The 12,422-nt window shown below is 45.9% G+C and overlaps 1 protein-coding gene across 2 annotated transcripts in view; it reads left to right on the top strand.

Annotated features, from left to right (window-relative positions):
• ESRRB (estrogen related receptor beta) overlaps positions 1-12,422 on the top strand; it is a 128,533-nt gene that overhangs the window by 104,409 nt on the left and 11,702 nt on the right. For both annotated transcript variants that reach the window (XM_071426757.1, XM_071426756.1), the window contains exons 4-5: positions 6,527-6,637; positions 7,262-7,423. In XM_071426757.1, the coding sequence (XP_071282858.1) occupies positions 6,527-6,637; positions 7,262-7,423 (273 nt within the window). The remainder of the gene's footprint in view (positions 1-6,526; positions 6,638-7,261; positions 7,424-12,422) is intronic.

The raw sequence follows: 12,422 nt of genomic DNA, 5'->3' as shown, positions 1-12,422 counted from the left end.
ACAAAGCAGAACATGCTGTGTAGGTGGGTCTAACTCCTGTCCTCTGTGGATCTCCATAACAAGTAGACCTCTTTCCATGTCATGGTGGGGTTTCTCCATTGTGTCACATATAAAAAATTGTTGTTCTTGATCCATACTTATGCTCCTCTAGCTGTTCTAAAATCTGCCCCACTGAAATACATGAGACAGAAAACTGGACTAGAGGTAGCACTGGTTTCACCCTACAGGGTTTCTCTTGGTAGTCAGTGAAGAGAAGTATCTGTCATGATGCCTCCTCAGGTAAGTGTCTGGCCAGTGAGCTGCATGTGGAGGTGCCCTTTTCTCTGTTGTGGGTCAAGGGAGCCCAGATGCACAGAAGGAGCTATCAAAGTCTAAAGTAAGGTGAGTTAAATCACACCTAGGGCAGCAGGTTCCTCTAGGCAGCAAACACTGCTTTGGGGCTTTATTTCTGAGTTCTACCTCTTGGAAAATCAGTGGGACTGAGGTTTTGTCATCTTTTAGGTCCTGTTGTGAAAGGCAGCCTTGGTCTTTTCCTAGCAGGCATGTGCCTGCATCTGTTGCTTTTGCACAGTGCCCCTCAGCCCTCTGCTGTGCAGGCAGGTATTGTGGTATTGTGGCCATGGGTGACATAACCAATACAGCTGCTGACCTGCTTCAGACTGTTTGGAGGGCTGGGAGGGAAGCAGTCAGAGGAGAACATTTGCATGGACCATGGATACAGGGTGAACACGTGGGTGTGGGGCTTATTACAGAGAGGTGTTGCAGAGAACAAGGTACTGAGGTATTCTTTATTCCCATTTGCCCTTGAGGCCCTTTTTAGTTCCTGAGTTTCCAGAGGGAGCAAAGGTGAGGGAGCAACGTGAGAGGGGCTCAGCAGGAGAAAAAAGACATTTGAGAGACAGCAGTGGCTGGTGCTGCAGGCAGCCCTGCAGAGCTGGCAGCCATGCAGCTGGCACTGGCAGAGGAGAAGGACTGGTCTGAAGCTGTGTGGGTTCCACCTGACTCTGTATGCTTTGGACCAACCATTTGGGACATGCTGCTTGTGTTTCTGTGGGTGAGGAGCTGACACCTTGTGTCCTGCTCCAAGGCATCTGGGAGCCTCTGGCACCAGGTATCATCAGGTATCACAGGGCTAACCTGTCTCTCTGCATCCAGGGACTCTTCAGTCAGCCTGACGGTGAAGAAACTTTCCTACCTGACTAACACAACCCTGAAACCATCAAAGGTGGAAGAGGCTGCAGCATCCTACTTGAACTGATCTAATTTCTCTGTAGGCTCTTGAAACACAGGAGGTGGATTTTCATCTCCACTTCCCCTCATCCCCAGGACAGTTCTTCACCCTCTCTTTCCAAGTGTAATTTCCAGGTTTGGTCACCAGCACCAGGCTAGTCACTAGGTTCTTCTGGTGGTGCTGATTTGTGACCCTCAAGTTGCTTTCCTGTATTTCAGATGAGTTGGGTAATCACATCAGTCACCTACCAAAAGACTCTCTAGGGGCTGGCCTCTTTTTGCCCCAGTGTTAGAGCCTAATAGTATAAAGGGATCTTTTCTCATTCCCAAGCTGGAATCTGAGTAACAGAAGAGAGCCTAGTCAGTTTGCAGCCTCTCCATTCCTGTTAGGCAGAGATGCTTTTCCCTGTAGTCTATTTCTTTCTCCATCTTGGCAGACCTGACTTTTAATGGTCATCTCTGCTTGCTGTTTCCTTGATAGGCTTCCTCCTGGCTCACTCATCCCATTACCACATGCTGTTGTCTCTCCTGAAGTTCTGAGCAGAAAGGAAGAGGGAAATTTCGTAGGAGACACTTTGGATACAACCCTTCTCCCTTCCTTTCTTCTCTGCTTTTAGCCCATACTGGCTTCCTTGGCCAGTACTAACCCATGTACTGCAGCTCCTGGAGACAGGTGCTCTGCTAGCTACAGAGCACCACCCCAGCTCAGACCCTGGGAGAGCAGTGTGGAAACTGCAGCTCAAGGATTAGGTGGGCAGTGGACACAGAACCTGGCTAGTGGATCAGGGAAGCTCAGCAAAATCTGAGCATGCCCTTTTGCTTCCTGGCCAGCACTTGCCCTGTGTTCCCTTTGGTTGTGTCCTTCTTGGTCTAGACACATATTGTACCATGCATACCCTGTAGCTTGGCTCCTCTGTTAGCTCTTTTGGCAAGATAGATCTTTCTGTTCCTATCAATCCATGGCCATGTGATAGGACTCGATGGAAAGTGAGGTGAGGCTGGTAATTTGACACGACAGCTGATATTGGGCCTTGACTGCATTTCCCACTGGCCAGGGCTTAGCTTCACAGAGCTTTTAAGGGTATTTTTAGTCCCCAGAAAATAAAAGAGAAACTAAACCTGACTCTGTGTGCTGTCGCCTCTGCCTACTCGGCTATTTTTACTTCCGACAGTCTCGGCCTGGGTCCAGCTTTTAAAAAAAGATGGAATTATTTTACTTCCATTAAGAAAAAAACCCCAAGGCCTGATGTTATCAAGTCGGTAAGGGGACATCTGATCCCAAAGTTGTCGGGCAGACGTCTCTCCAAGGGGCATGTCAGAGAAGTGCAGGGAGCTGAACGATCAGCAGATCAGCTCTCCTTCTGCAGAGGCTTGGTGCTGGCACAGACCTCTCTGCCAGAGTGCTTGGAACACGAGTGGCACCCACAGGACACTTAGAAAACTGACATCCCTGCCCCGGCAGGATGCTGAGCTGAGAAGTCCTGCACAAGTCCTGGCCCTGCCCTCCTCCCTGCCAGGTCAGAGGGGCTTGGGCAGGCAGGGGAGCAGAGAACAAGCTGTGGGGGAGCTGGAACTCAACTCCTGGGGCATACACCAGGGTCAGCTCCATAGCTAGGTCAGATGAGGAGGACTTTTATGCAGCGTTTCTCAAAAGGTAACAAAATTGAATAAACAGCAGCAGTTTATTGCCATACAGGGGAATGGGAGGATAGGGCATGTGTCCAGAACAGAGAGCTTAATTTGAAGGAACTGCCATCAAGATAAGTTATCAAAGGGTGGTGCTTTCCAAACTTTGTCCTATACTGTTGATCTCAACTCCTTGCTGACACAAAGGGGGGTCCAGGAGTGCCTGTGGCCGTGACATTTTTGTAGGCTTAGTGTCTTCTCTCCTTTGAACTGGCCAGTTGTGATTGATGTGAGCATAGGGTTTGTGCAGGAGCTTTATTTTGCTGCTGTCTTGTTGTGAGGCTGCAGTACCAAATCCTGTGTAAGTCTTCAGTGTGGACAGCTGCATTTCATGCGTGGCTGCTGCACCTTGCAGTTAAGGCTCAGGTGGCTGCACATGTGGTGTTTAACCTGCCCTTGTGATTACAGTGTACATGCCCCTCAGCTTTGCTCCAGCCCTCTCTCTTTCATCTTCCTTTTCCTTACATTCTCTCACTTCCATTCATATCCCAGCTTACATTCCCCTCCATTTCTTCTCTGCTTAGTGTTTTCCTTCATGCTGCTTCTCTGGGCTCACCCCCCACACCTCCCCACTCCATTTTAATGTCTGTCCTTTAGTGTCCCTCTCAGAGCTGCACTGTAACCAGCCTGTCTGTCTTAAAATCAGCCACAGAGGAAATCAAGCAGAGCAGCAGGCATTAACCTGAGTACCTAGATACCACAGGTACTGATTTTTGGCCATGCCCTTTCCTTCCATCTAGTTATGACTCATTAGTCTGTCAGATCTTTAGAAAAAAGATTTTACCATTATGCTTATGCCTGGAGTGTCGCAGTCAGGGACTTGGAGGGTTGAAATGCTTTTGTTTACTGTAGTACCTGTCACTGTAGACTACAGAACCTGTCGTCACTTCACTCAGCAGCTGGACCTGGCATGTGCTGTGTGGGGCTCAGCCTGTTCACCAGCTCTGCGGTTGGAGCAATGATGACAGGCTAGAATTGTGGCTCTGCAAGTGCTGATTGAAAATGTTTGCCTCAAGGAGTGTCACAAGGGAAGGGGAACAAGAGGAGGACAAACAGTTGTTCAAAATTAACAAGCTGAAGTCCTTGGGCAAACAGACCTCTATCTGCTCAGTGAGGGAAGGAGGGATGGAGGGTAAATCTCTCTGCGTCTTTCTTATCTTTTTTTAATGCACTTAAGTCCCTTGTGTCCTTATAATCTGATTGAGGGTCCCTAATACTGCTGCAACCTGTGCAGCCATCCCTCTGCCAAGCACTGGAAGATGGCATTCTCCTTGGGAGGAGGAGACAGGCTCCTTCCCCCTTTCCTCCCTACTCCTCCTCGTTCCCACTCCCGCTGCTTAGCAAACTGCACAGCAAAAGCATCCTGGAGAGCTGTGTGTTGGTTTCTGTCAGCTGAGAATGGCATCTCCCTCTTTCCCTCCCCTGACCACTGGTGTGAGGGAATGCACCCAGCTATGATCCTTATCTGGGAGGGTCCTGGGAAGATGCGATTCAGTCCTGAATCTTGGCAGCCTGTTCCTCTATAATCTTCCAACAGTATATTCCTGATTCTTTTCTTTTTCATACCTGGTTATTTGGTTTACTGGCAGTTCCAGAAATTTGTGTCCCTCCCTTGTTTCTGGGCTTATAGGTAGCTGTCATTCATTCAGCAAAGCATGGAATAGAGTCTTATTTCTTAAGAAACCAGGGCATGTTTATAGAGGGAAAGAAATCATGGATGGAAGTGAAAATGTCCTGCTTCACCCAGGATTTTATTACTGCTGTTCCTTAGGGATCTCCCTAGATAACCTCAGGTTTGGGATTCCCTGGCTGTCCTTTTTAAAATTGCTCTCTGAAGTGTGTTTGGGCTCCCAGGAAGGAGTCTTGCCCACAGGCTATCTGCCACGGGAAATGGAAGTAGAAGAAGCAATAGGCATCATTTTCAGAAACAATACCATGTAATGGAAGAGAAAGGTGGTACTTAGGGATGTCCGTAAATTCTCTATACGGAGTAAGAAATAGAAAATGGGACAGGGGAAAGAAATTACTCAGTGTGACCTGAGCTCACCTACATCAGCTTCATACCTTTCTCTCCATCTTCTCCAACACCTGCTGTCCTCCCATAGCAGTCCCCCACAGCAGCAGCTCCCTTGCTGTGCGGAGCCTCACACCTGCTCATTCCTGCTTCTCCTGCTCAGTGTAAGATCCTGCTGCCAGACTGAGTGTTGTTGGCCTGGTATTCTTGTTGCTTAGGGGGCAATTGGTAGTCAAATTGTTTTGGTGCTCTAGCCAGGAAGAGTATCAGGATCCAGACGTTGTTGCAAGTAGTGGTTTCAGGTGGTGCAGGTGTGGCTGGTTGTGAGCGTCACAGTAAAAACTTTATCTTTTCCCGGACAGAGTAAACAAACATGGCATTGAAAGGCAGTGTGACAGACATGCCTCCTTCTAGGGTAGAATATTTGCCAGCTGACTGCAGATTTTTTCAGGTGTATTGGTTGTTCAAAAAGTGTCACTTCAAAACTGATGTGGAGTGTTTGCTTTTAGTTGTTTGTGTTTATGTAGTGGTATGATTGCAAAATATTAATGACTTAATGTGATTAGTAAGTGTATCATTTAATTGGTTCCCATGATCAGACTAGGTAAACTCCTGTGTGTTTCTAAGGAAGTACTTGTATAGTGTAAATTCAAAATTTTATTCTAATCAAATGGTCCTACATTTACCTTGAAAGAATTTTTTCCCAAAGCTGTTTCTCCCAGCAAGACTGAGTTACCCCAATTTCACAGAGTGACTATCAGAGTCCATATGGCTGCTAAGAAAATAACAGACAACTGCATAAATATCTGTAGGGTTTTTTTCACAGTTTCTTTTTAACATCGTATTTTGTACTAATGTGACAACTTAGTTGTTCCTGGTCTATTGATGATGCTATGGTTTTTTTGCCTGGTGACAATCACTGGTACTTCCCAGTCACTGGGAGTTTTTTCACTGTACTCTGAAAGAGCTGCAACAAATTCTTCAGTGTCTCCCTACTTCGTCTTTATCATTGCTTTATTGTAGTCAAGGTTGTTTCTATTTATTTGGATTCTACTTTTATTACAGTTGCCTTACTTGATCGAGGCTGAAACACCTTTGTTGAATTCATAGTTCATTATCTGTTTGCTGTAGGTCACTTTTTTCAAATATAAACAGTGAGAGGTCACAGAACATTTAACTTCTCATTTTTAAGAACAATCTAAAAGCTTATTTTTATAACTGCTGGCTTGATTGACACTTAAAGTCTTTCTTTTTAAAAGCAGGATCATGTAGAGGGCATTGAGTTCTGAAGCTTTTCATTTTCCCATCAGATTTATAGCAATTCAAGAGTTTGAATGGGTTAATTTCTGTGGCCATTAATGTTTTAAATAAAAGTAAAGCTCAGAGCAGCATGCTTAGAGCTGGAGGCAGTCTAGCTGGTATTGAGATTTATGGGTTCAGCTGAGATCTCAAGTGAGATCTCTGAGATCTTATCTCAAGGGAGAGGGAAGCTCCCTGGAGTGTGGGGAACATCCTACTTAGCAAATTTTAGTATTTGCATGCCAAGGTTTCGTAAGGCACTAAGGAATCATGAGGACTTTTTGGTTTTACCTGCAGGTGTTCGTCTGGATCGAGTCCGTGGAGGTCGTCAGAAATACAAAAGGAGACTGGATTCTGAGAGCAGCACTTACCTGAGCTTACAGATCCCTCCCCCAGCTAAAAAGCCATGTATGTATTGGTCTTGAATTGTGGTCCTCTGAGCTGCCACTATATTTCTTCTCACTGGTCTCCCAAAAGTACAGTGTAGCAATTAGCAATTGTCACTTCCAATTCCTCTATCAGTCAACAGTATGGGAATTTTTTCTCACTATTGTATTGTAGAAGTAACTAGACAGGCCTAGGTACAGCTCAGGTACTGTATTCATTGTACCTAAGGTTAAATACCAGACCTTTCCTAGGAGATTACATAAATCCATTTAGTGATATTCTGATCTTTTCCTTTACCCAAGCCATGTTAACAAAACCAGTCCCATGCTGATTACTCTCTTCACTACTACCCATAGCTCTTTAAACTTTTCCACATCCTACTGACTTTTTGTTTATACCTCCTTCTCCCCTCAGAGGACCTGCCTGAGACAATGACAACATTACAGCAGCTTCCTGCTTTTGTCATCCCTGTGCAGAGCTGGTTTGTCACAGGCAGACCACTACAGCTTGCGTAGCTGCAGTGTGGTTTTCTGTTGTGACCAAAACCATTACTGAGGTCCTAGGGGCTCTATAGTCATGTCTTATCCCAGGAGGGTTCACCTTATCTCACAAGAGATACAACAGCTTCTCCTTTGAAATGTGCAGTGACTAAGATCGTCTCCCACTTGCTGGTGGCTGAGCCAGAGAAGATTTATGCCATGCCTGATCCAACCATGCCGGAGAGTGACATCAAAGCCCTGACAACCCTCTGTGACCTGGCAGACAGGGAATTGGTGGTGATCATTGGCTGGGCAAAGCACATCCCAGGTAAATGGGGAATTACAAGGATGTAAGCATGAACAGCAGAGGGAGCTATTATTTATCTATGTGCCTATCCATTTTAGTCTCAACGAGGACTTTTTCCTATAGTGATGGGTGGAAAATACTGCTAGTGATGGGCTCTCATTGGTAACAAACTCCAGTGCAGCCTATGATGGAGGTGCATAAATTGATCACTGTACATGTCTGTATGCAGAAGGCTTTGATATGATACAATGAAGTTCTCTGTTGCATTGAGTGGCCCAGTGGAAGCACATGGGAGACAGCCTTACGGATGGTATGGTAGACTTGCGTAGTTTTGCACTACATCAACATGACCTAGCTCTGTTGTGTTCATAGCTGAATAAATACTATGGCAGTGACTGGACTTTACTGCTAAATAACAAGGCAGATACACACCTTCTCAGCAGTGGGCGTTCTTGTCCAGACTCAGGAAATCTTGTCCTAATGGATTTATGACAGAACAAATCCCATTGCGATGGACGATGTGCTATTGCCAGTGAATCTCAAAGCTTCTTTGTTGACAAATAATGAGGACAACTTATTGGCAGTGTGACTGCCTTGGAAGACTCACTGACTATGCAGTGTGTGTCTGTGTGACTGAGTGACATAGCAAGTGTCCCACACTTGCAGGTAGGGTGGACCAAGGCTGAAGGAGCAGATATGGTCCTCAGGGTTGAGTTATGGGTTCTTCCCAGATTTGGATTGGGAAGGGAAAATGCTCCCCTCTCTCTAGTCTCTCTCCAGCCTCACCAGAAACAGGGTGGATTTGTGTGTGGAGAAGGCTAGCCAGGGAACTTAGAGGATAGCCGTGGGATTTACAAGGCTGCTTTCCAAAAATTGCTTCAGAAATTCACTATGAACAGCTCACTAAAGCTGTTTATAAACAGCTCACTTGAGTTATCTCCTGCCTTCTGTTCCCCTTCCTTTTGTCAGGAGAATATATGAGGCTCTGATACAGGATCACAGGATTTACTGCATGCTGACTATGTCTTCCACTGCATGGGCTCTGTGTTGTTTTGTTTTGCTTCTTGGCTTTCTTCTTTTTTTTTTTTTTTTTGATGAAGCATCTTAACATATGTGATCAGACAGTTTAGTTTTCCCATGTATTTTGTTTCTCTCTGTTGCTTCTCATTTGGCTTTTTGGCAGCTGCTTCTCTTTTTCTGTAATGTGTTTCTCCTGGGACCCAAGAGTTAATGGTTTTATGGGCTATATGGAATATGGATTGTTATGAGATGGGACTCTGAAGTCTGAAGAAACATTTTCAGGACAGTATTTCTGAGAAGAGGTTAATCTTGGTGATGCCCTTCTTACATGAGATCTGCCATATCTGAAGGGATTATAACCATCACTAGTGCTGGAATCCATCTGGGGCTGATTCATCACAAGTGGGGTTACAGTGGTGATTAGAGAACTCAGCCTGGATTGCTCTACTAACCCAATACCTGGCGTGTTATAGGAATGGATTTAATGCAATGCAATTAGGTGCTGTGGCTGTCCAGTGAGGTGCTGTTGTACATCCCTCTAACCTTGGCTATATCTGTTCACACAGTGTGCCCTACTGTAGTTCCCTATCTTGTGGGAAGAGCCAAATTCCTACAGAGTTTTCCATCCTGGCAATACTGTCCCAGAACAGGAGTATAGTAGAGATTGCTCCTGCACTATGAAAGGGGCTCTTCCTCTCCTTTCTGAAATCAGGACATACCAGCCATCATCTCAAATTTCTCTATTTTCCTCTCCTATCAAAGGCCCTACAACACAGTAACAGCCACAGTAATCAGCCTGGCACAGTTCAGACCAGCAGGAGTATTTTATAACAGGACTGTGCACAGGTGAGAGCTCAAGAATTGTTACATAAGAGAGCAGTACTGAGAAAAAAAGATAATAAAAGACAGTTCATAATAATGAAACAAAAACTCTGTAGTTCTGCAACAAATATGAAGCATACTGAGTTATGCAGCAAGGGGGCAGAGCAGGGCAGGGTCAGGAGTCTCCCAGGTGTCTAAATTATCTATGCCCTGTATTTCTGCCTTCCAAAAATTTTGAGTAAAACATGGCATTGCTTCCTTTGTGCATAAACTATTCATCAGAGAAGGATGGAGAAAGGAGAAAAAGTCACACTTTCCTGCCTTGGATTCACACTGGAATTAGTAAAGAAGGATGTGACATTAAAGTCATACCAGCCCTGAAGGATCCCAAGTGTCAACACAACCTTCTATCCCACAGTATTAGCAAATAAAATCAGTAAAACTTAAACACACTTTCCTATAATAACAATAAAACATATTTAATCATGTTTAAATGTTATTAGCTCAATAGCCTTATTAGCTGTGAGCTCAAAAGCCACACTTAGCCAATGTGGGGTTGTTCCCTTCTGTATGAGGCCCCCTCCCCACTACTCACTCTCCCCCCATGGAAATTGTCTTGGAACAACATCCTCCTTTTCTTCTTGCTTTGATGCAGGGTGACAGGACTTCTCTTGAGGGGTGACGATGAAGGCTCTCCCAGGGTAGCTGTTGTGCTGTTCTCACCAGGAAGACATTAGTACTAGCACAGAATGAAATATGGCTAGTGGAGTGACAGCAGCTGTGTCTGGAGTGGCCTCAGATCCTATAATTACATCTCCTTTTATTACCTCTGCTAATGGCCCTCCAGGATGACAGAAATGATAATAAATTAACAGATTATGAACTCCACTTGCCACAAATTATGTGATTTTTTTTTTTTATTCTGGGAGCTCCCACTGCCAAACCACTGAAATAATAATAAAAAAAATTGAAATTAAAAAAAAATCCCCAACCTGAATGTCACATCAGCTGTTGCAAATAAAGCAGCTTTTCTCAAAGGGCACCTGGGAAGGAGGGAAACATGCATGCAGCTCTGTGCTAGAGCCAGGGGCTCTCTTTTGGGGCAGTGGTGGATTAGGCACCTTTCAGGGTCAGACTTGAGAAAAGCAGCATGAAACGGATCACGAAGGGCATTTTGTGGATGCTGAGCCATCAACAGCTCAAGAATGCAAAGCAGTTGTGTTTTAGCAATTCCTGGGAGCTGTAAGATGACAGATAATTTCACAACTAGAGGTTCCCCAGTGTTACAATCCTATAATAAATAGCAAGCCTGTGATTTTGGCCAGGTGAAATTAACATTTACTTTCCCTGATCTCAACTCTTACAGCATGAAGAGAGTCATATGATTTCCCCTTTACTTCAGTGATTCAGGGCCAGTTCTTTAGCCCTTGCACTCCACATGTGTGAACACTGGAGGAAAAGGGTCCCAGTTCTGTCAGACATTTCAAGTCCAGGCTTGACACCATAGCGCTCCCTCTTCCCACTCGCCTGCTGGAGCTGGAGCTGTTGGCTACCTGGGAGTGCTTCTGGCCAGGGGCTTTCCCAGGTGGGTGGGGCAATTGCAGCTGGCTCTTCTGTTCTTCTTGGCAAAGGGTAAAATATGGTATCTCCTGTTCCTACTTGTCACAACAGCCTGTGGGAAAGGGCAATTAATAGAGATGCTGTGTGTACAGGCTACTGCTGGAGTTAAATCAATTTTTCTGCTTTATTCTGTAGCAGAAAAGTACAAGCCATGCCTGTCCTGGATCCTCTCACTCTGCTATGTGACTGTTTCTCAATCTTAAAGAAATGTTGTTGGCAGACTGCAATGAGGCAATGGCCTAATGCCCTTTGTAATCCAGGTGGGGATGAAGATGCAGAAAGGCCTTGTGACTGATCCAGAAAATGGACTTAAGGCAGCAGCCTAAATGCTGGGCTTATCTCCATGGTCAGAGCTAGGAGAGGGATGACCAAAGGAGAGATCTCAGGTTCTAAAGAGTGGAACAGTGGCTGCGCAACTTTAATCTCAGGGTTACTCTCATCAGTTCCCTGTCCATCAGACAGAGCTGTGGAGACAGGATCCCCAGCACTGGAGCTGCAGCAGCCTGCACTTGGACTGAGTCAGGAGGGCTGCATTCCAGAGCAGCACAGTTCTGAGTGCAGGGCATGAGGGGCAGAAGGATGAGGTAAAGGACAAGGCCAGCCCAAGCAAGAGGTGGGATTCATCAGAGCTCTGTGGAGCACAGGCTGTGCTGTACAGGAATCACTCTCACAGTCATGGAGCTGGATTTGCAGCCCTTCTCGCCAGTAGCCTGGACGCCTCTTTAGCTGTTCCCTCTGGCACTCCTCCCCAATGGTTTATTGATTCTTCCCTCCCACCCACTGCTCCCCTCAGACCTTGCACACACAGCACGTGACAGCTGATTGGTATCTGTTAATTAATGTGGCCTGGGGCCTCTTTTCTATTCAGTGGCCTGATAAGGGAAATTGGATGTCCAAGGGCTGCCAGGCCATTATCACCCTTTGCTTCCCCTGGCAACACAAACACAAAACATGGCGTAGAGATAAATAAAATACCACTAACCCACCCTTCTGCCTTCCCTTCCCCAGCTGAGATAGTGAAGATAGAAAAAGAGATCCCACAGTCAGTCAATATAGCAATCATCAGCTCTTTTGTTAATTGCCAACTTGATAACAAGAGAAAATCAAATGATCATCATGGTGGCTGTCTACATAAGCCCCGATGTGGGGCCAAGAGCTGTGAGCAGGGTGGGGTGTGGGATGAAGAAGCCCAGCTGAGCCTTGCATGCAGCCAGTGGAGGTGGGAGGCTTCTGCATGGAGGCTCATGAGTTCACAGGTCTTTGGTGATCCCCAAGGCTTCATATGCACCTGGGGGGAAAACTGCCTGGAGAGGCCTCACCCTTCCAGCTGAGGCATGCCTGGGTGTCCCATTCTATCACAGCCCTAGGAACCATTGGAAGCAAGGGGCTGCCAAAAAAAGTGCAATTTCTGTCTGTCCATGGTGGGCAAAAGCTGCCTAGAGAGGACCAGCACACTGTGTTTGACATTGCTGTTTGTAATGACTGTTAGAGTGCCCATCTCCCAGGATCTTTCATGGTCTGGCCTTCAAGGGTACCAGGTATGGAAGGCATAACAGGT

Source organism: Agelaius tricolor, unplaced genomic scaffold, assembly GCF_023055355.1.
Source record: "Agelaius tricolor isolate 1412-34295 unplaced genomic scaffold, bAgeTri1.0.p SCAF_5, whole genome shotgun sequence".
NCBI classification, from domain to species: domain Eukaryota; kingdom Metazoa; phylum Chordata; class Aves; order Passeriformes; family Icteridae; genus Agelaius; species Agelaius tricolor.
This window is presented reverse-complemented; position numbering and strand designations above follow the sequence as displayed.